Source organism: Puma concolor, chromosome B1 (genome assembly GCF_028749965.1).
Source record: "Puma concolor isolate L17-30 chromosome B1, mPumCon1.1.hap2, whole genome shotgun sequence".
NCBI classification, from domain to species: domain Eukaryota; kingdom Metazoa; phylum Chordata; class Mammalia; order Carnivora; family Felidae; genus Puma; species Puma concolor.
In genome coordinates this window covers 96,972,000-96,991,705 of record NC_141670.1, presented here as the reverse complement: position 1 = coordinate 96,991,705, position 19,706 = coordinate 96,972,000, and the positions used below count along the sequence as shown (strand labels likewise).

General features: G+C 43.5%; 1 protein-coding gene across 13 annotated transcripts in view; it reads left to right on the top strand.

Moving 5' to 3' along the window:
• The first annotated feature begins 980 nt into the window (after positions 1-980).
• The window catches only part of JADE1 (jade family PHD finger 1), a 59,895-nt gene continuing 41,169 nt past the window's right edge, over positions 981-19,706 (top strand). For 2 of the 13 annotated variants that reach the window (XM_086704241.1, XM_086704239.1), the window contains exons 1-2: positions 1,731-1,752; positions 18,764-18,841. In XM_086704241.1, coding sequence (XP_086560367.1) covers positions 1,740-1,752; positions 18,764-18,841 — 91 coding nt within the window. In that variant the 5' untranslated portion in view covers positions 1,731-1,739. Of the gene's footprint in view, positions 1,244-1,325; positions 1,659-1,730; positions 1,753-1,819; positions 2,728-2,796; positions 3,189-3,258; positions 3,325-18,763; positions 18,842-19,706 lie in introns of those variants that run through there. The other 11 variants (XM_086704237.1, XM_086704232.1, XM_086704236.1 and 8 more) reach the window with 11 other exon arrangements.

Genomic DNA, 19,706 nt, shown 5'->3' with positions numbered 1-19,706 from the left:
CATTTCTCAGATTATTATGTTCTTGAGGTGGGTGGATAGATTGGCATGTGATTATGTGAAATCAAACCTGGTATCTTCAAAAGAATTCTTCTAGCAGATAAGCATGTCTTTGGGTTCAATATTCAGTTTTGTGATTAGTGATTACTGTTCACATTTCCTGAATGGGAGTTTTTAAATCTGCATCCAGGTCTTTTTCCTTTTGAAGCTAAATGTCATATATACCCTTATTTCTTTTATGCTAACCTCCATATGAAAAAGCAAATTAGTGTTATGAGGAAAATCAGCAACCAGTCATTGGTTGCTACATATCCCCCAAATAAATCTCTGATGACTAATGTTATATTAGTCTGCAACTCCAGTTTAAACTTTAGGCTCCATTCTCTTATTTGGGAGACAATGGCCAGTTCTGTAATACTGTGTAATATAAAGGTGGTGTCCATTTATAAATAATCATTGTCTTCTAATGAATTAATCCTCATTTGCAATTACAGCTGGTTACAAACTTGGGAAAAGATGCGTTCTGTCTCCAAAATTGGATTCTCTGCATTTAAAAATGTCATTCTAATTCTCAACTCCCTAGAACTGTTACTACAAAAGAACTATTTATTTTGCCATTCAGCCTAAAAATAAAACCTTTCACCCAGATTGCACACTTTAATAGTCACATTTTTATCCAAATAATTTTAAACGAATTTAAAAGAATCCATTTCTAGGTGCAATGAGAGCAGACAAGAGTTGGAACTGGGGTAGATTGGAGGGGGTAATCTAAAAGCCCACCTCCCTGCTTAGAAACACCTCAAGAATTTCTTGACTCACAACGGAAGTGAGGGAAGAGATTTTAAAAGCTGAACAGTGCCGCTCTTTGCCAGCTCCTGCGGACGAAGGCCCAGCCGGCTGCGGCGAGGGCCGCGAAGAGTTAACCAGGGACTGAGCCCCCCGCGCCGCGAACTCCCGGCGCGCTCCCTCCGCCCTCATGTCCCCACCCTCTCGTTTTGGCAAGGGATTAAAGTGCTCCCCCCTGTGGCAGCAGTGACCCAGAAATGAGTTTGATTCACATAGCCCTTCCTCCATAACAAGCCAAACGCCCGTCCGAGAGTGCCTCCCTGCGCGAGTGCCGAGTGTGTGCGCGCCGACCAGAGCAGGGGCCCGCCCGGCTGCCCGCCCGCCAGCCGCGGCCCGAACTCATGCAGCGCGGAGCGAGCGGCGTGGAGCCCAGCGCCTCAGCCGAACCTTTCCGCAGCAGGTACGCGCGCGGGCCGCGGGGGGCGCGCGGGGTGGGCGCGCCGCGCGTGTGTCCGCGCGTGTCCGCGTGTGGGTCCGTGTGCGCGTCCCGGTACCGCGGCGGCGGCGGCGGTGGCGGCGGCGGCGTCGGCTGCAGGACGAGCCGAGAGGCTCAGCCATATTTGATGGTTTTGTTGCTTTGCTCGGGAGTTCTCGGGAGTAATTTAATGCCGAAGGTCGCTGCCTAGTGGAAATAATATAGTACGTCATTAATATGGCGCCAAAAGATTGGGTTCTCGATCTGTAGCGAGGAGGGAGGGCAGGCAGCCGCCGAGCGCAGCGTTACTATCCCACCAGTAACTTGGGCATTGCTGGGGCGGGGGCCAGAGGAGGAAGAGATGATTTTTGGATCCTGAGAATTGATCTATGTTGGATCAGTAAGTTTCATTATGATTATTTTTCAATTTTGGGGGGCTGAAGACTTAAGAGCTTTTTCTTCTTTCGGATTTGCGAAGAACATGCGATTTTCAGGTGAATCATCATTTAAACGCGTTTAGGAGCAGAAGCCCAGTTTAGTTGGCTTTAGTTTATACAAATTTTTAAAAAGCCAAAGCGCATTAGGCTGCATGAAAGTGGAAAGCATAGTAGCAACTTGGTAGACAGATGGCAATGGCAGAACGCAGGTCCGCGCACATATATGAATCCAGAGTGTGTGTGACCGTGGTGGCGGGGGGACGACTATATTTGTCCAAACATAGGTGTGTGTATAGGTACATCTGTGTAGGGTGGCCGCAGCCCTGGCTCTTGTCACCGCGTCACCACGAGTCCAAAATATTCTTTGCATCAATTCAAGGGCAGTGAGCAAGGGGTGTAGGGACAGCTTGGCAATTAGATTCGTCCAAATTGGGTTTCCAACAATCAGACCTTTTACTTAAAGCGACACTGTAAAGAGTAAAACCTTTCATCGGTGAAATTAGGAAGGAGTTGGCATTGGTAGAGCAAAGTACCGATTAACCATGAACTTAAAAAGGATTGCAAATTGCAACCTTTGGCACCATCTGCAAATTGTGGGGGTGGGGTCGCTCTGGCTTCGCTGCCTTAAATGAACGTGCAGTGTGTACCTCCGGACTGCAAGTTGCAAAGCCCTCCAGTGCACGTGTCTGGTGCTTGTGAGTGTGTGTTTGTGAGTTGGGGGCTGTTGTTTGGTAGCCAGCAGGCTTTCCGGGTTGTTGGCGCTGGCTTGCAAATGCGGGAGAGGGATGGAATGTGGAATGTTGACCAGGGAACCGAATCCTGTCGGAACGGTCCCATTTGCTGGAGAAATTCGATCCCTTCCACCTCCTTCCCGCTCCCCCGCCCGCCTGCGGGCAGGAGGCGGGGCCGGGGACGCGGCTGCTGCTCAAAGTGGCGGAGCGCGGCGGCGGGAGGCAGGTGCACGGCACCCGCCAGTGGGGGTGCCTCAACTTCCGCGGGCGTTTAAATAGCAGGCTCTCTCCCCTCCCACCGGTAATAGGTGACCTGGCGGCCGAGGGCGGCGGGGGGAAGGGGACGGGGGTAGACCCGGGAGGGAGCCTCCGCGGCACGTGGGCAGGTGCTGGGTGGCCCCGGGGCCAACTTTTGTAGCCCGCCTCTGGCGTTGGAGGAGAGGCGGCTCCATGTGGAAATGGGGGCGGGTGGCGGCCGAGGCGCTGTTTTCTCGGCCGCGGCCGGAGCGTCACCTAACGGTCCCAGAGGCGCTGCCGAGGGGCCCGGGGTGGGGGGCTTCAGGGGCGGGGACGCCCGGCCCGCCGCGCCCGCGCCGCGGGAGCCCCGCACAAAGCCTGCGGCGCGGGGGCGTCCGCCGCGCCCCCGCCCAGGGAACGGCCCGAAGCCGTCGCCGTCCCCGCGCTGATTCCGGCGGGCGGCCGCAGGCGTTTGTTTGTTGGTTCCGCGCCGCCTTCCTCCCCGGATGGCTTCCTGTGACAGAGGTGATACACAGTTTCCAGAACTGTCTGGGGGCGGGAGCGGGAGCGGGAGCCGAGCCCGCTCGGGGCTGCTCGCCGTCGCCGCCGCCTCTCCCATCTCACAGCGGTTTCTCGCCGGCGCGCCCTCCCCAGCTCAAAGGTGCCGCCCGGGAGGGACTCGGGGAGGGGGACGGCGCGGCCGTTTCCAGCGGCGCAAGTGGCTTCTGGACGCGAGGGAGCGTTTGATTTGCAACTGGGGCCGAGCGGATTGGTGCAGCTGGCGGCGGCGGGGCGGGAGGAGCGGCGGCGGCGGCGGGGGGTGGCCACTTTCAAATGGAGAGGGCGGCGGCGGGGACGCCGCTGCGGAGGGAGCGGGGCTTGGTTGCGCCACGAGAAGGTGTCATCACTGCACCGGGGCTAATTCCGGTGGAGGTGCCGGGAGTTACTTTCCCCTCCTTCCGCGCTGTTGTTTCTGTCGCCTCGGGAAGAGGAGGAGGAGAGGCAGGCAGGCGGGGAGAGAGGGTGGGGGCGGCGCCGCGCGGAGCCGCGGCCCTGCGCACACCCTGGCGGGAGGCGGGAGCCTTGCAAAGCGTTCTCTGGTGCGGGGCGGCGGCCCAGCTTCCCCCACCCCGGGATTCCCCCTTTCCTGCCTTCTACCCCCAGCCCACCCCGCACTTCTCCCTCCCGCATGGGCTCCTCGTCCCAGGGTCCTCCACCCCGGCTCTCCTCGCCCCGCGTTCTCCCCCACTCCAACCCCTCCCCCCAACTACCCGGCCCCGGGCTTCCCGACCCTGGGCTCCCCCTCCCGGGCGCGCGGGGGCGGCTGCAGCCCAGCGCACGGTGAATGCAGCGAGCAAACAAAAAAGCGGGCGATTTAAACGTGCCTTCGAAACCCGTTAGGAATGCGTCGTCACCCGGAGACCGTTTACAAGCTGCTTTGGCTGGCTTTCTAGTAACGAGGAGACAGGCGCCCCACCTCGCCCACCTGGGGCGAGGGTCTGCAGCCCCCCGTTTACTCTGTTCAAGAGGGAACACTTTAGGGGCTTCTTTCCCAAAGGTTATTAGGTGTACTATTTTTGTGTTTCAGGAAACCCACTGTGAAAGCCTTGCTTTTTAGTTACTGGTAGCCCAAGGCTGTTATCTTTCAAAGCTGATGAACTAGTTTTAAGGTACAAGGAAATTATTTCCTTGAAAGCTGGTTTAGTAGTGGTGGACCATCACTGGTTAGCGATTACTATAGTAAGTTGTATTTTGATCAATCACAGCTAATCAAGATTTAATCACTTATAGGTAGATAAAGGAAGAGTTCATTATAACCATGTTTACACTGATTTAACATTTTAAACACAATACTAGTGGAATGGGCAACACATGTTAGAGACACAGAGGATGTTTTGTGGGTGACACTTTCTGACAAATATCTGCAACCCAGAATTTTATTGCTCTTATTCCAAATATTTCGGTCTCATTTAATGTCACTTTTAAGTCAGATGAGTTTCCTGATTGGTATTTTGCTTTTCTTTAAGTTTGTGTATTTTTATGTTTGTATAGGACTCGGCATTTTCAGGTCTGCAACAGATACAGTTTACAGCTAAGTGTTTTGTTTCCCCGTATCTCCTTTTATTTTTAAGTTTATTTAGTGTATACATGCGCACGTGTGAGAGAGAGGGAGAGAACGAACCCCAAGCAGCCTCCGTGCTGGCATCACTGAGACCAAAGTGGGCCTGGAACCCATGAACCGCTAGATAATGACCTGAGAAGAAACCAAGAGTCAGACTGTTAACTGGTCTGAGCCACCCAGGGGCCCCTTCCCCCCCCCCCCTTTTTTTTTTTATACAGCCAGACATAAAGGGAGTTTCCTGATATGCAGTAGAACTTGAACTTGATTCTGTCTTAGAATGGTAAGCTGCTTTGTAGTAAGATAGTTGGATGGGTTGCCACAGAAATTTTATCTATGATAAAGCTAGATATATGTTCACTTAAAAGGAAAGAAGTTCATGAGCATTTTAGTTTCATATTAGTTACTAAAGTTGAAAGAAGAGCTGTAATGAGAAAACTGAAAAATGGTAAGTGTGCCTGAAAGTGAGATGAGAGGAAAAAAAACTGTTAGGAGTTTAAGGAAATGTTATATTTTAAAATGAGCTGTTGCTTAGCTCAGAGGCCTGGGGGGAAGTATATTAGCTAAAAACTAGGAGGACTTGGAATAAAAGCCTATCTCCATGTGACTTATCTATAGTAGGCACTTAATAATTACTGTTTTTTGACTTTAAGGAGCCCTTAGTGGCTTCACGTATTATTACAGAGGTGGTGTTACATGTACATTGTTGGAAATTAGAAAATACGGAGAGGCAAATATAATAACACATTCCTACCACCCAGAGATCACTACTATATCACTTTATGGATAATTGTCTATGTGTGTGTATATATGTTTTAATGGAAATGAAATCATACTGTATACAGGTCTATAAGGAGGTTCCCCCCACTCCTTGGCCAGCTTGGTAAATTTTCATCTCCTTTATTACTGAGATATATTCAGATTTCCGCAGTTAGCCCTAAAATATAACAGAGCAGCTTTGTCTAAATTAATACTGTCCAGCTGAGGATCATTTATCGCATCTGGTTATTATTTTCCGTAAGTAGATTTTAATCTGTAGTTACTTTTTGACAGAACCTCTGACATTGAGGAGTCAAGCCTTTGGAATTAATCATGACTGGATTTTAAAAAAGTTGGAAATGAAAATAACGTTATAATTTGGGTTTTAGATTTAGAAATTATCTGCTTGAAAAATACTTTAGAGAAATTTGCCTGATGTATTTGTCTGCAGGCTTGTTGGGAAAAGAATTATTAACTGTTTCTGTTTCAGTACTGAGGAAGTTGGAAGAGCAAACATCAAAATATCAAACGCTAATGTCCTATATCTAGGATTTTTCAGGAGTTAGGTAGAGGCATATGAATCTCAGAGTTTGCTTACTTCCTGTTGGTGGAGCTCTTCTGTCCTTTAGTATTGGGGGACATCCATTATACTATTACAGTTAACTGTCAGGATTTGCATTATAAACCCAGTTTCCCCACAAGGTTAATAGAGTTGACCATCTTGACCAGTTCGTCTTGCTTTTTATTTGGGTTGGCATCAGAAAGTTTGGCTAATTTCAGACAGTTATGCCTGTGTTAAACTTCTTTCATTCCCTCCCTGTAAGTTAAAACATTGGCACCACATTCAACAATAGCTTTTAATTTTTTTAAATTAATTACAAAAATTTTCTTAATGTTTATCTTGAGAATGTGTCTGTGCCCAAGAGGGGGAGGGGCAGAGAGAGAGAGAGGTAGAGAATTCCAAGCAGGCTCTGTGCTCAGCACGGAGCTGACTCTGGTGCTGATTCTGGTGCTTGATCTCAATGACTATAAAAGGTCATGACTTGAGCTGAAATCAGAAGTTGGGAAGTTAACTGACTGAGCCACCCAGGTGCTGCTTTTTAAAGTTTTTACATTAAAAGTGGCTTTGCTTGGAGTTATTAGTTTATCAGATAGTATCAGAAGCCTGGTAGGAACTTTAATTGGGGAAGTGTTTTAATTCCTGAGACAGTAAGTTACTTCCTTGAAAGTTTTAGTGTTCAGTCTGTTTTCTCCATTTTCTTTTTTTTTTTTTTTTTAATTTTTTTTTTCAACGTTTATTTATTTTTGGGACAGAGAGAGACAGAGCATGAACGGGGAGGGGCAGAGAGAGAGGGAGACACAGAATCGGAAACAGGCTCCAGGCTCTGAGCCGTCAGCCCAGAGCCTGACGCGGGGCTCGAACTCACGGACCGCGAGATCGTGACCTGGCTGAAGTCGGACGCTTAACCGACTGCGCCACCCAGGCGCCCCTGTTTTCTCCATTTTCAAGATGTCGCAGCTCATGTATTTAAAATTTAGACAATATGTTTACTATTTATTGTATATGATATTTCAGAAAGTTGAGACTTGAGAGTTTATTGCCATTTACCTGGTGTACTTGTATAAAAGTATTGGTTTATGATTGTGAGGGGTGTATGTTTTGATGTTTTTGCAGTTGTGGACTCAGATGGAGTAAAGTTACCCTGCATTCCTAAAATATGCCAGGGTGGCCTTAGGGCCTTTTTACCTTTGAGTGGAAGTGGTATCTTGTCTGCAGGTTTAGCTTAGGGTCAAGTATCCAGAGTCCACAGAGAAAATCTAGCCTGAGAGGATATTGCTCCTGACTCTGGCCATGTTATTGTGGCCTTATCTGCCCTAAGCCTTGAATGCTTATTAAGGATGTCTTTTCCTCACCTGAAAGCAACAAAAATATTGCTAGACCTGGAATGAAAAGCTTAGTTGCTGGGGAATTTCCGTTCAGAATCCTTTACTAACTCCAGACCAATGGTATATTATGTGCACTTAACAGATGTTCAGGATCTAGCTTTTGATTACTCTAAAACCAGTCCAGTATTTACTTTTTGCTTTTGATTCTCCAGGTAGAGTCAAAACATAATTAATTGACAGAGGATTGTTGAAGTAAGTTCATTTTTAAAACCTTGGGTTTTTTTGGGCTTGTTTGTTGAAGGAATTAAACCACAATTTTCTCTTGTTTTATTTTTTATTATTTTTAAATGTTTATTTATTTTTGACAGAGAGAGACAGAGCATGAACAGGGGAGGGGCAGAGAGAGAGGGAGACACAGAATCTGAAGCAGGCTCCAGGCTCTGAGCTGTCAGCACAGAGCCCGACACGGGGCTCGGAACTCATAGACTGGGAGATCATGACCTGAGCTGAAGTTGGACGCTCAACCGACTGAGCCACCCAGGCGCCCCACTCTCTTGTTTTAAAAGGGCTCACAATTGGCAGTAATTTATGTATATATAGTATTGATTATTTAAGGTCTGCATAGGAGATTTTATTAAATCTCATGACAGCTTCCAAGTTTCTTAGCATTTAAGTGAAGATTTCAGTGGTAAGAGTCCAAAAAAAGAATAAAACGAGTATTTTTTTTTTCTTTACTCCTTACTCTAGGGTAAGGAACAAGAATTGGTAAGGTTAACAAGTTGCTGGAGTTGGAGCCAAGTTGCATGGTTTGCTTTTGTTTAACACAAAGAATACTAAACATGATTTTGAGATTTTTTTTTTTTGATTACTCATGACCATCTTTACAAGCCTCAGTTATTTCAGCATTGAAATCTAATGATGCACTTAAGATGTGTAGGCTGACTACTAGTAGCTTGTAACTTTTTTAAGTGAAGGATAAACTTAAGATCTGAGACCTGTGGAACCTCTCCCAGAAAAATCAAGATGCGCTGAAATTTGCATGCCATTTCAGGGATTTGGGGGAATACTTTAATTTAAATGTATTCTTGGATACCAGTGTAGTGTTTAAGTTTTGGTGAGTTCTTTTTATGATTTTTCTGTGATCCTTTTACACCACTGAGTGGCTCAGTTGGTTATGTGTCTGACTTTGGCTCAGGTCGTGATCTCGTGGTTCGTGGGTTTGAGCCCCGCATTGGGCTCTGTGCTGACAGCTCAGAGCCTGGACCTGCTTCGGATTCTGTGTCGCTGTCTCTCTCGGTCCCTCCTTTGCTTGTGCTGTGCCTCAGTCTCTCAAAAATGAATAAATGTTAAAAAAAAAAGCCTGTCAAAACAGGTTTTTTTTTTGCTTATTGTGTTACTGGCTTGAAAGTCAGGTAAGAAGCTTGTTAGAAGTTTTTATAATTTAGTATACATTGGCTCCAAGTAGGAGTTTCAAGGGTTTGAGAAAATTCACAGGTTTCTAGACATGGCTTTTATTTAAGTGGCTTAGAGCATCCTGCACTGCTTTTCCTCTTTTCAGTCTTACCTGTTCTAGTTAAAAACTTCTAAAGGAACGAGTGTGCCTGATCCTTAACTTTGTAAGCTTTAAGGCATGTGTTTGCCCAGGACCTGGTCATGATTTACATTTCACTGATCCTACATAATGCTGGTTTATAAACATACTGCCAGTATGTTGATTTGTGGCAGAGATCAGTAAACTTTTTGGAAAGGGCCACATAAGATAGTAAATATTTTAGGCTTTGTGGGTCTTATGGTCTCTGTTAAAACTGTTTAACTCTGCTTTTTGAAGTGTGAAAACAATCAGACTTTATTTGTGGACACTGAAATTTTGAATTCTGTTTAATTTTTATGTGTCATGAGATGTCCTTTTGATCTCCCCCACCCCCAATTTAAATATGTAAAAACCATTTTTAGTTCAGGGGGTGGACAAAAACAAGCTGTGAAACTTTGATTTTTACAGTGAGACTCAGCATTACCTAGTCACCAAGATTACTTCTGCTGGGGCTAAGTTACCTTTCTGGTAGGAACCTGAAAATAAGTTGAAATTAAAAGTTTGTTTGATAAATGTGGAGGGAGTTTGCTAGTCTGAGGGCTGTGGCTCTTAACTTTTTGGTTCTTAGATCCCCTTTGAGGATAGAATTTATAACCTGGGCCCTTGTGTATCTGGGAAAGCACACTTAGGGAGTCACACCCTCAAGGGGGCCAGGCCAAGAAGTCCTGTGTAAGGGAACATGCATTATAAACTGGAGTTCCCTACAGAGGGAGATAACTTCTCTCCAAGTAGGATGTGTGTGTTCGACCACTCAGAAGCCAATACCTGCTGTTCGGAGGACTCACACCCCTCTGATTAGTGTTCAGAAAACTAGCACACTCTGCTCTACCAGGTCGAGTGGGACTTACAGCCGTCTTCCTATCAGCTTGCCAGGAAACCAGTTTCAGTTTCTTACTTAACAGATTGTTTTTCATGGATTATATTTTAGTTGTCTGATAATATATAGTAAATGGCTTTAATCCTTTAGATAACGTCTTTCAAAATCACAGTACATCCAGGAGTGGGGGAAGCTTGTGGTCTACTCACCTGGGAGGAGGTGGCTGGCTTTGGAATGCCTGCTCACTTTGGGAACTGGTCTTTTGTTTGGAGACTGGCTTTGCTCTAGACCTGTGTGTGTGTGTGTCTTTGCTCATGCTGGTCAACCTCTCCAGAATTCTATGTACATCTCTTTAAAATTAGGAAAAGTGGATTAAATTATCTCTGAAATGTTTTGTAGTGCTGTGATTATTTATGGGTTTCTTTTGGGAAGATTTCCTATAGACCCAATCCATGGGGTGAGACTCCTTTTAGCCTTGAACTCAGAATACTTCTGGAGACCTTGCTCCTAGGTTTTGAAATCATCTGTATGTTTCAATGACCATAATAACAAGACTTGTGCAATTATGGTGAAATGTTTGTCTTCATATGTAACTGAGATGTGTAAAGGTGTTTTTAGTAAAGTGTGCTATCTAGGTCTTCTAATATGCAACATTGGGAGTCATTTTTTTTGTCTTTTTAACAGTACTTTAAAAATTTTTGGTGACTTAACATTGTTAGTGGTAACTGATAGTTTCTAACAACCGGCTATAATCAAGGAACAAAGTTCCTCAAAACAGCTGCATTTCAATCTGTGCACAGTGTAATTGTCATTAGCTGGTTGAGTCTGGTTTCTGCAGGAGCTGCTTTGTATATCCTGTATAGGAACATCTGGTTTGAGCGTTTAAAACTCTTTTAAAATTACCCTGTAGACACTTTGCATTTATTGACTTACTCTTCCAAGGAAAGGCTTGTAGACAGACTCCTTTCCCTCCTTACTCTTACCTTGGTTCATGCAGAAACTATCTGCTGTTAACACTTCGGTTTTTTTAAGTGTTATCCTTCAGTGGGCTTTTAGACTTTGACCTAATTTGCGTGGGTATTTTTATATATTATGTACATTAGGATTTGGTTCAGAGACCCTAGGGCAGACTGGATCACAAATTTCTGATTTCAGTGAGTGCTTTAGAAAAAAAACTTCAGTTTTCCCTGGTAATTGTCAAAAACAGTATGTAAAGAGGAGTAAGAATATGGGGCAAATAGGGGCTTTATCTCATATGAATTCTGACTGAGTGGTAGCACTGTGTTAAGGAGGATTCTGAAGTCATGTCTGGGCTTGTGGAAAAGAATGACTCAATTTATTAACCATGCCTGCCATGGGTGGAGGAAATGGCCTATTTGGTCGCCATCTCTGGAATGTAGCTTTTTTATTTTTATTTTTTTCCAAAATAGTACTACTCTTGAAATGGATAGGAAGTTGAATGTTTATTCTTTAAAGGTAGTTTAAACTCTAGTTTTCCTGTCTAGGTTAGGGTTTTTCTATTCTTATTTTTAGTGAGCTTCTACTGGTAATGGCTATTATGTGTTGTAAAACTTTTGCTTTTGAAGTAAATAGTGTGTGATAACTAGCATTTTATGGTATTATCCTATTACCTTTTCTACTTTTTTCCTTCTGTACTATTCCATCAAACATTCTTTAGAAGCCAGACAAAAGCATTTGGTACCCCATCTTATCAGGAAGGAGGTGGGGGATACATAGTTTATTGCTGGCTGCTTATTTTAGGCTGGTGCTTTGCATGGGACTCAAAAGTTGTGCTCCCAGGGTCTTCCCAGGGAAGAATGGTTTTGGAATTTAAATCTTTACTATTATAAACATAGGACAGGATCATGGCTAAGCAATTAAAAGTCATATAAAAGGTCATAAAGAGAAGTAAAAGTTCTCAACCTATTCTATCTGGAACACTTTGGTCACATTTCTCAGAAGTAAACACCATTATTAGTATCCTTTATGTTCTTCCAGAAATGAATAAGCAAGCAATTGGTGTGTATATATACTCTCTTCTTTTGTCCCTTTTATATGTAAATGGGCCTATATTTCAGGTCCCCCCCGCCCTTGCAGTTTGCTTGTGTTTCTTAATGTGTCTCTGGCATCTTTCCATATCTGAACATGTAGATCTAACAAAAAAGAATTCTTAGTAGATGGAAATAGGGATAGAAGCTCGAGATGGGAGGCCATGGTGACTGACTGCCTTTATTAAGTTCTGGTGTGAATTCATTCATTCCCATGTCAAGAGAAGTTAAAAAAAAATTCTAAATACAAATGATTACAGTGTTTTGTCATAGCTGCTCTTCAGTTGCTGACTCTAATTGAGTCAGTGATTACAGAGACTTGGGAGGGGTCTGATTGTTTTTAGGGCTCTCATAAGCAGGGATTGGATTATTTATAAATTGGCAAATGGGAGCTGCTTGTGATTCATTTAGAACCACTCAAATATATAAATTCTTTAAAATCTTAAACAATGTTTCTGTTGACTTTAAAAGACCGAGTTTACAAATCATTTATGAAGAATTTACAGTGAACTAATGTGTTATAGCACTTGGGCTTCATTAGTGATGTTTGTAGGAATGAATATTGTAGTCATGATTATCTGGTCAGTTACAATCTTTTTTTGGGAGAGGTGGTTATTTATTGCTAAAATAAACAAGTTTCCACTGAATATTTTCAAGTGTGACATCTTTGCAAAGGCTCTATGGTAGCTTGGGCAGCATTTTTTAAACAGATTTTGATGTATGACATGAAAGACATTTTTAAAAGTTGCTTTTGGGGGTTTGAAATATTTAGACAAGGTTAAAACTTTAACACTTAAGATCTAAGCAGTTTGTCAGTTAAATCAAATATATGACTTTTTTTTGACCAGATAAAACTCTGCTTAAAGTAAGAAAGCTGGGTTTGAGTTATAGTCACTCTAGTATTTTTAGACTGTTAGTGAGTATATGAACTAAATAATGTTGCCAATTTGAAAAACTTCTGAGCAATTAATGTTGTCTTTAAAAACAGGTAAGAAACTAGCTGGGTTTCTTTCACATTCATTTGAGGAACAGAAAATTACTGTGAAGTGTAGGTCATTATTATATTTGGATACTTGGTTACATTGGGTACTGTGTACTCCATAGAAGATAAGACGGTGACCTATTAAGAAAATATAAGTCTTTTTTATGGGAGGGTTATTCAATGATCAGTAACTTAGGAATCAAACTGTCAGTTGCATGATATTTAAAAATAATAATTCAAATTATATGAACTTAGCAAACAGAACGGTAAGGAAGTAGCTCATTATAAAATACTTTTTATGTAAAGATGACTTGGTGTCTGAAAATATTTTTTATATACATTTTTATATTACACATTTTCTAAATACATTTTAAAATATCGTACATTTAGGTATTAGATTAACTTTGACAAGAAATGGAAGGACACCAGTAAATTTAAAAATAATGTGACAGAAGTAACTCCAGTTAAGGGTCAATTAGATACTAAAGTGAAAGCATCTCATTCTATAAAGCCCAGTGAGCATTGGATTCAGTTTATGTGTAACTCAATCATTCATCCAACAGGTTATTTTAATACATAGGATTGCATTAGATGGTAACACAGAGTAGTTAGAGGTATTTGAGTACCTTCTATAACTTTAGAGTGAAATAAACAAGAATGAAACATAATGGATAAAATAGACACTGAGGAAGAAACCTGACTTTCTGCATATGAGCCATAAGATAATTAAAATCACTGGGGTGTAATCCTTATTGTAACTGTAGAGTTTATGGCCTGATAAATAAATGGTCCATGTTCTGCCAGAGAGTAATTCAAGTAACTGGACAGTTTATTTTCCTCAAATCGCCCCTGTTTCCCAGGAATAGCACTGAATAAACAATCGTCAAATTCTTAATCATATTCTTTTGTCAAACCCTTCACTCCTTATCCCTGAAGTCATTTCTCATTTTTTCTTCCTTAGAATCACATACCAGTCATGCCTCCCTGGGACCACACCCAGGTCACTGAACTTGTTCACTCTTTTTTCAAATTCCTGAGCCACCTTGGGGATGGGTTCCTTCAGCTGATGGCTGCTCTAACTTCGTGCATGCTGATGTTTTTTTCCCCCGCAGTTTCAATCTAAGGAAACTTAAATTTTAAGGTTTTGAGGCACCTTGTTATCTCGTTTATGTGTCCCATGCCCCACCATAGTCCTGTGAATGGTAGTCCTGTAACCTTTGCTGCAGTTACCACACTGAAGCTACTTGTCCAGTTATTTGCTTGCTGTGTCTTCCCATGGGCCATTTCATATCTTGTTCACCATATCTTGGGTATCCAACTCAATACAGATTTAATCGAATTAACATACTAGTCTACTGGTTTTAATCTGTGTGACACACGAGATCGAAGGAAAGTGATTTACTTGTAATCTCAGTAGGGATTGTAGTATAAATAGTGCCCGTGTTTCCTGAGGAGGTGGTGCCCTGAGCAGCCACCACTTGTGCCTAGTTGTCTTGGCACATCCCACCCTGCAGTGGAGATGGAGGTGCCAAAGGATTGTCACTTGACTGATCTAGCCAGGGTCTTTGGCCAACGGGCTCCTCTTAGTTGGCCTTTCCAGGCCATGTTCTTATTATAATCAGGCTTCCTAGGTAGGCTTCCTCTTTTTGGACAAAATCCCAAATGCCTAATAATAAGTACTAATAATAAGTCTGCTTAGGTGTTATGCTTCTCATGGCAAATGGACACTTTGAGTGTAAGTGGCATCATTTTGAGTAATCACTTTGAGTCAGTTTTGATGAAACTGGGCAGAATGTCTGGGTGAGGACTGGACCAGAGTTCCTGGTGCGTCTTCTTGTAGCTGCGCTGTGAGGCTGTGTTTGGCTTGGTACCCTCTCTGCGATGTCTTTATTTCATATTTAACTAAAGAAGATTTCTGTTCTGACCAATTTATTGTAAATTTTTATTTTATTTTTTAATTTTTTTTAAATGTTTATTTTTGAGAGAGAGACGGAGTGCACGAGCAGGGGAGGGACGACAGAGAGAGAGGGAGACACAGAATCCAAAGCAGGCTCCAGGCTCTGAGCTGTCAGCACAGAGCCTGACTCGGGGCTCGAACCACAAGCCGTGAGATCATGACCTGGGCTGAAGTCAGATGCTCAACCGACTGAGCCACCCAGTTGCCCCTATTGTAAATTTTTAGAGAGACACATACATGGAACATTTAAGTGATGATGCAAAGCAAGAGTTGGTTGTTAAAGAAAGCACATTAAAAAGTCGGGTGAAAAAGTTCTGAAAGATGAAATGAGTGGTAGAGAATGCAGGTGCTTTTAATTGGAATGGGGGACCATGCTTGGTGGCTTTGAGCTGACTCCCTGAGAAAGGTGGGATTGGGGTAGGTAGGGAGGAAAGGGCAAAGAGGCCAGCATTAGCAGAGGCTGAGAACCAAAAGAGGCCTGGACCAGCAGAGACAAGCCTAGCCATGGGGGAGTTGTTAGGAGAGATACCTAGGTAGAGTTTTGAGACACCAGAGGAGTTTCTGGCTGGACCCATTTGCAAGTGTGCAACACAGAGATTTGCATAGGGAATGACTTGATGCGGTCACTTCACAGGACTAAACTATTGTGATAATGGGAAGGGGTAAGAGATTGTGGGCATGGAGAAAGGAAGGGAGGTGTTTAAAGGTATCCAGGTGTTTGAAGACAAATCTGTGGGGCAAAGTTAAGGGAACTTGAAAGAGTCCTACATTATGAATCAGTAAGCTTTGGCAATTGGATATAAGGTAAAAAAGGGATGTATGTTAGTAAAGAAATGAGCAAATAGTAAGATTCTGAAAGGGAAGATGTGGTGCAGAGTAATATGGTAGGTTATATGTATGTCGTTGGATACTTGAATGCTTTTCAACCAAAGCACAACCACCAAAATGTTGTGCTTGCATTTTTGGCTATCTCCCCTTTGTTTGTTCTTCAGGACTCTGCTCAGAATTTTTCCCTGACTCCATCAACCTCTGTTCCTACAGGGCGTTGTGTTTACCACTGTCAGGCACCATTACTGAATTTGTCTAGCTCCTCAACTAGACCAGAAGTTCCATGAGGTTAGAAATGGTCATTTTCCTGCAGCACCTCCTTCTATGTTAGGTATTCATATATGTGGCATGCATTATATGCTATAATACCTTCTTGTTGCTTTCTTTGGAGTGTACCGAGTTTTAATTAGTTATTGTGTATCCTTCCACTGTTCAGATAATCAGCCATGCCCTGAGTCAGCAATGGCAATGATGTGAGGGCTCTCTACTTTCTTGCACTGGCTTTTATTGGACAGATGTTTGAAGCATACAACCCCTGTATTGTGTGTCTTAAAGATAGTAATGTGTACTTTGATTTCTTGATGTAGCAGGTAACCCCAGGTGAGATAAATTAGCCTGATGTCAAGGTTTAAGTACATTAGAGCCACAGAGGAAGAAATTCTGCCATGCACCACCCCCCTTTATTGTGCCAGGTTCCTTGGAGAAGTACAGTATCTCATTCTCAACCTTCATTTGTTAAGATCTTTTGGGGTGGATGAAAATGGAATTCATTAGAAAAAGACTATTTTTATTCTTCTTTTACTTGCATAATTTTGCTTGAGAGTGTGTTTAGGAGCATCATTCTATTTTGGCCAGTGCTTGCTTTTTTTATTTAGTGACTGCTTTCTCTGCGAGTTGTGTTTGAAGGCTAGGAGGGGAAGGCTTTTTGATTCAAAAATATTCTGATTCTAAGCTCTTCAAGCTCTTTTCCTTAGATAAATTTAAGCTGTCTGAATCAGTAGAGATATGATCAGCATTGGTTTCCTTGTTTCTACCTGGGGAGTGTTTCCTGGGCTTTCTCTGCCTCTTTCTTCTCAGTTCTTACACACCTGCTCAGGAGGTGGGAGCTGCACCCTTCTTGTGCCACGTCACACCGTAAACTTAAGGAATTCCTCTTTAGGTAGCCTGCCTGCCTGCCTTCCTTCCTTCCTTCCTTCCTTCCTTCCTTCCTTCCTTCCTTCCTTCCTTTGTCTGTCTGTCTGTCTGTCTGTCTGTCTGTCTAGCTCTTTGGTAACCTAGGCCTGAGAAGCTAGTTAGGAATGTGTGGTCTTTTGCTTTTCCCTTTTCTCTTTGCGCCTCCTGTTGGACAGGAGGAGGGCTCCCTTCTCTGAAAGGTTGGAGGAGAGTTTAGCTGTCAGTTTTTGGCACCTGGTGACAGGGCAGGGAAGACAGTCATTCCAAGTGGGGGGGAAGGTGGGCTACAGGTGTTTGCTCTGGAAGCTTCTGACTAGAATGGGTTTGCCCCAGGCCAAGTTCTAGATTGCTGGGTGTTTAGTTACGGGTGAAGGGGGCTCTGCAGAAAAGGGGTGGGTGGGTTTTAGGACTGTGACCCAGCCCCACAGTATGAAACCCTAGCCCATAACGTAGCCCATGGCCCAGATCATGACTCCTGGGCTTCCACTTGGTAAATTCTTCTATTGAAGAGTCAGTTGGTAAACAAAAACTCACAAACCTTAACTGGCAAGTGTCTCAGAAAGAAAATGTGAAATGCTGGAATTCTAGATTAGGGGCCTGAATATTTGAGTCAATTATATAGGTGTGTTTGTTGGTAGTTGGGAACAGTATGATGTATTTTTTGCTTTTTTTGGTCTCTTTTCTAGGTCCATTTAGAGTGGAGCTTTGGGTTTCTAATTTCTGTCTTGTTCTAACATGGTGGTTCTCCACATTTTGCTCCACACCATGCCTGTGTGCCGCACTCTGGGAAACACACCACGTTCTAATGCTGTGATTCCCAGTGAAGGGGAACTTGGGATGTACTTTTCTGAGGGGCTAGGTGGCTACTTCTGACTTGAAAAGCCTTCCTCCTTCATTGAGAATCATTGCTCTGCAGTAAGATCAGCGTCCTAAAAATGTCAAGGTGATTAGTAATTTCAGTTTGGAAAAGCTTTTTGGATTTCTTTAGAGATCTGCCTGTGTGATTAAGACCGTATGACTTATAAAGTTCATTGACTGGCTCTTAATCTTGGTCCACTGCTCTCTTTTCCTGAGTGCAGTCATTCTCTTACCTGGTGGTGCTGGAGGCCTTTTATCATCTGGAAGGAGTCAGCAAGGCTGGCCAGGTGTCTGGCTAAGTTAGGTTGGTTGGACCAGGCTATAAGGAGGTGGGTCAAGTGCAGTGAAACTGGTTTTGGAATTCGAAGCTCCTGCTTACAGTGTGACCTTGGGCAAGTTGCTGCTTAAACTTTTTGGCTTCAGTTTTCTCATGAGTAAAGGGGAGGGAGCTGGATCAGAAATTATATGTCTGGTCCCTTTCTGTTCCAGCAGTGAATGCTGAGGGGTTGGAGATGGCTGGAGGAGGTATTTGCTTTCCCAATCCCCCGTTTGTTTTGTTCCTAGAACTCCAGATTATTTGGCTTTTAGGATTATTTTAGCAAAATTTGCCTGAGAAGCATAATCCTGCCCAGTGCAGTGTAAATATTCACACATTCAGGCACAGCCTCATCCCCATCCCCCATATACACACGTAAAATATGAATCTGTCTGTAGTGAGGAATCACTGTGCTCATTGCCGCGGGTTTTTTTTTTTCCTGCAGTGCTTGCCGCCAGTCAGCTAAAAAGACTCCTGGAGTAGTTGGTAGTGATAATGTCAACTGGAACTAGAGAGAAACCTGGCACCTTTGGGAGACCTATTGATACTTGACTTCTCCACCCCTTCCCCCTTGGTTTTGAACCTGTCCTGTTAATGATTGTGCCCAATTATGTATCCTTGGTCTTTTTACTGTTTACAATGCAAATGCTCCTTAAAGCCGATTGTTTGCTTTTGTATGCTATAAATCCTGGGCTGCTATCTGAAGCACAACTTGATGATTGTGTATTATCATCTTGGGTTAAGTGCTGTCTCATTGCTTTGCAGGCTGCCTGCTGTTTCCCGGGGAGATCATGAAACGAGGTCGCCTTCCCAGCAGCAGTGAGGATTCTGACGACAATGGCAGTAAGTCCTGCTTTGTTGTTCTTGGAGCCTACCAACGTTTGGGTCAGTGTAAAAACATGACTTTTTAATGTAATGCTTTAAATAGTTGAGGCCCTTTGCATATCAGGCAGGTCAGAGAAAGCCAAAGCCTGGAGAATCACATCTGAGTGTGATACTGCAGGTCTGTTACCAAATCTTTCTGGTGAGGTTGACTGCAGGCAGGCATTCCTCAGCCTTCCGGTTTGTTATCCAAGGATGAATAATCCAGTTCCAAGAGTCACTGGTGTGTCTGTTTTTCCTAAACATCATTTATGGCACTTAGAGTTGCTATTTATGAAGAGGGAACTTAATCGAAGCCAGGTAATTATCAACTAGTCCAACTCCTAAGGGAGATTGAAGACTGTTTAGTGTGTTGTAAAAATATTAAGTAAGGGAAGTCAAGAGTCCATGCTGTGCTCTTCACTTGATTTTTAGCGTTGACCATATTTAATACTACTACTCTCTGCATCTCTGCTCTCTGGCATCCCCATATTTTCACAGTGCAGCTGAGAACCAGAAGTTAGTTGGTTTCCAGGAAGTCAAAATAAATGTCACACAGCTTCTATGTATTGAGAAGCTAACAGACTACTTGAAGAGCTTCCCTCAGATAACAAGGAAATTTTGTACCTAGCACAGTGCCTGAGCTCCAGCGCGTCAGCTTATGTTTTACACTATAGATTAAACTCAGAAAATGTGCTTGCTCTGCTACATAATGGGAAAGGTATTGGGCCTGCTTTCAAGGAACCCTGTCTTAGATATATATAAAATCCAGCTCTGACAGAGTCATTAGGGAAGTGTTAGAGATGTCTTTTTGACACTCACTAGAAATATATAGATGTCAGCACGA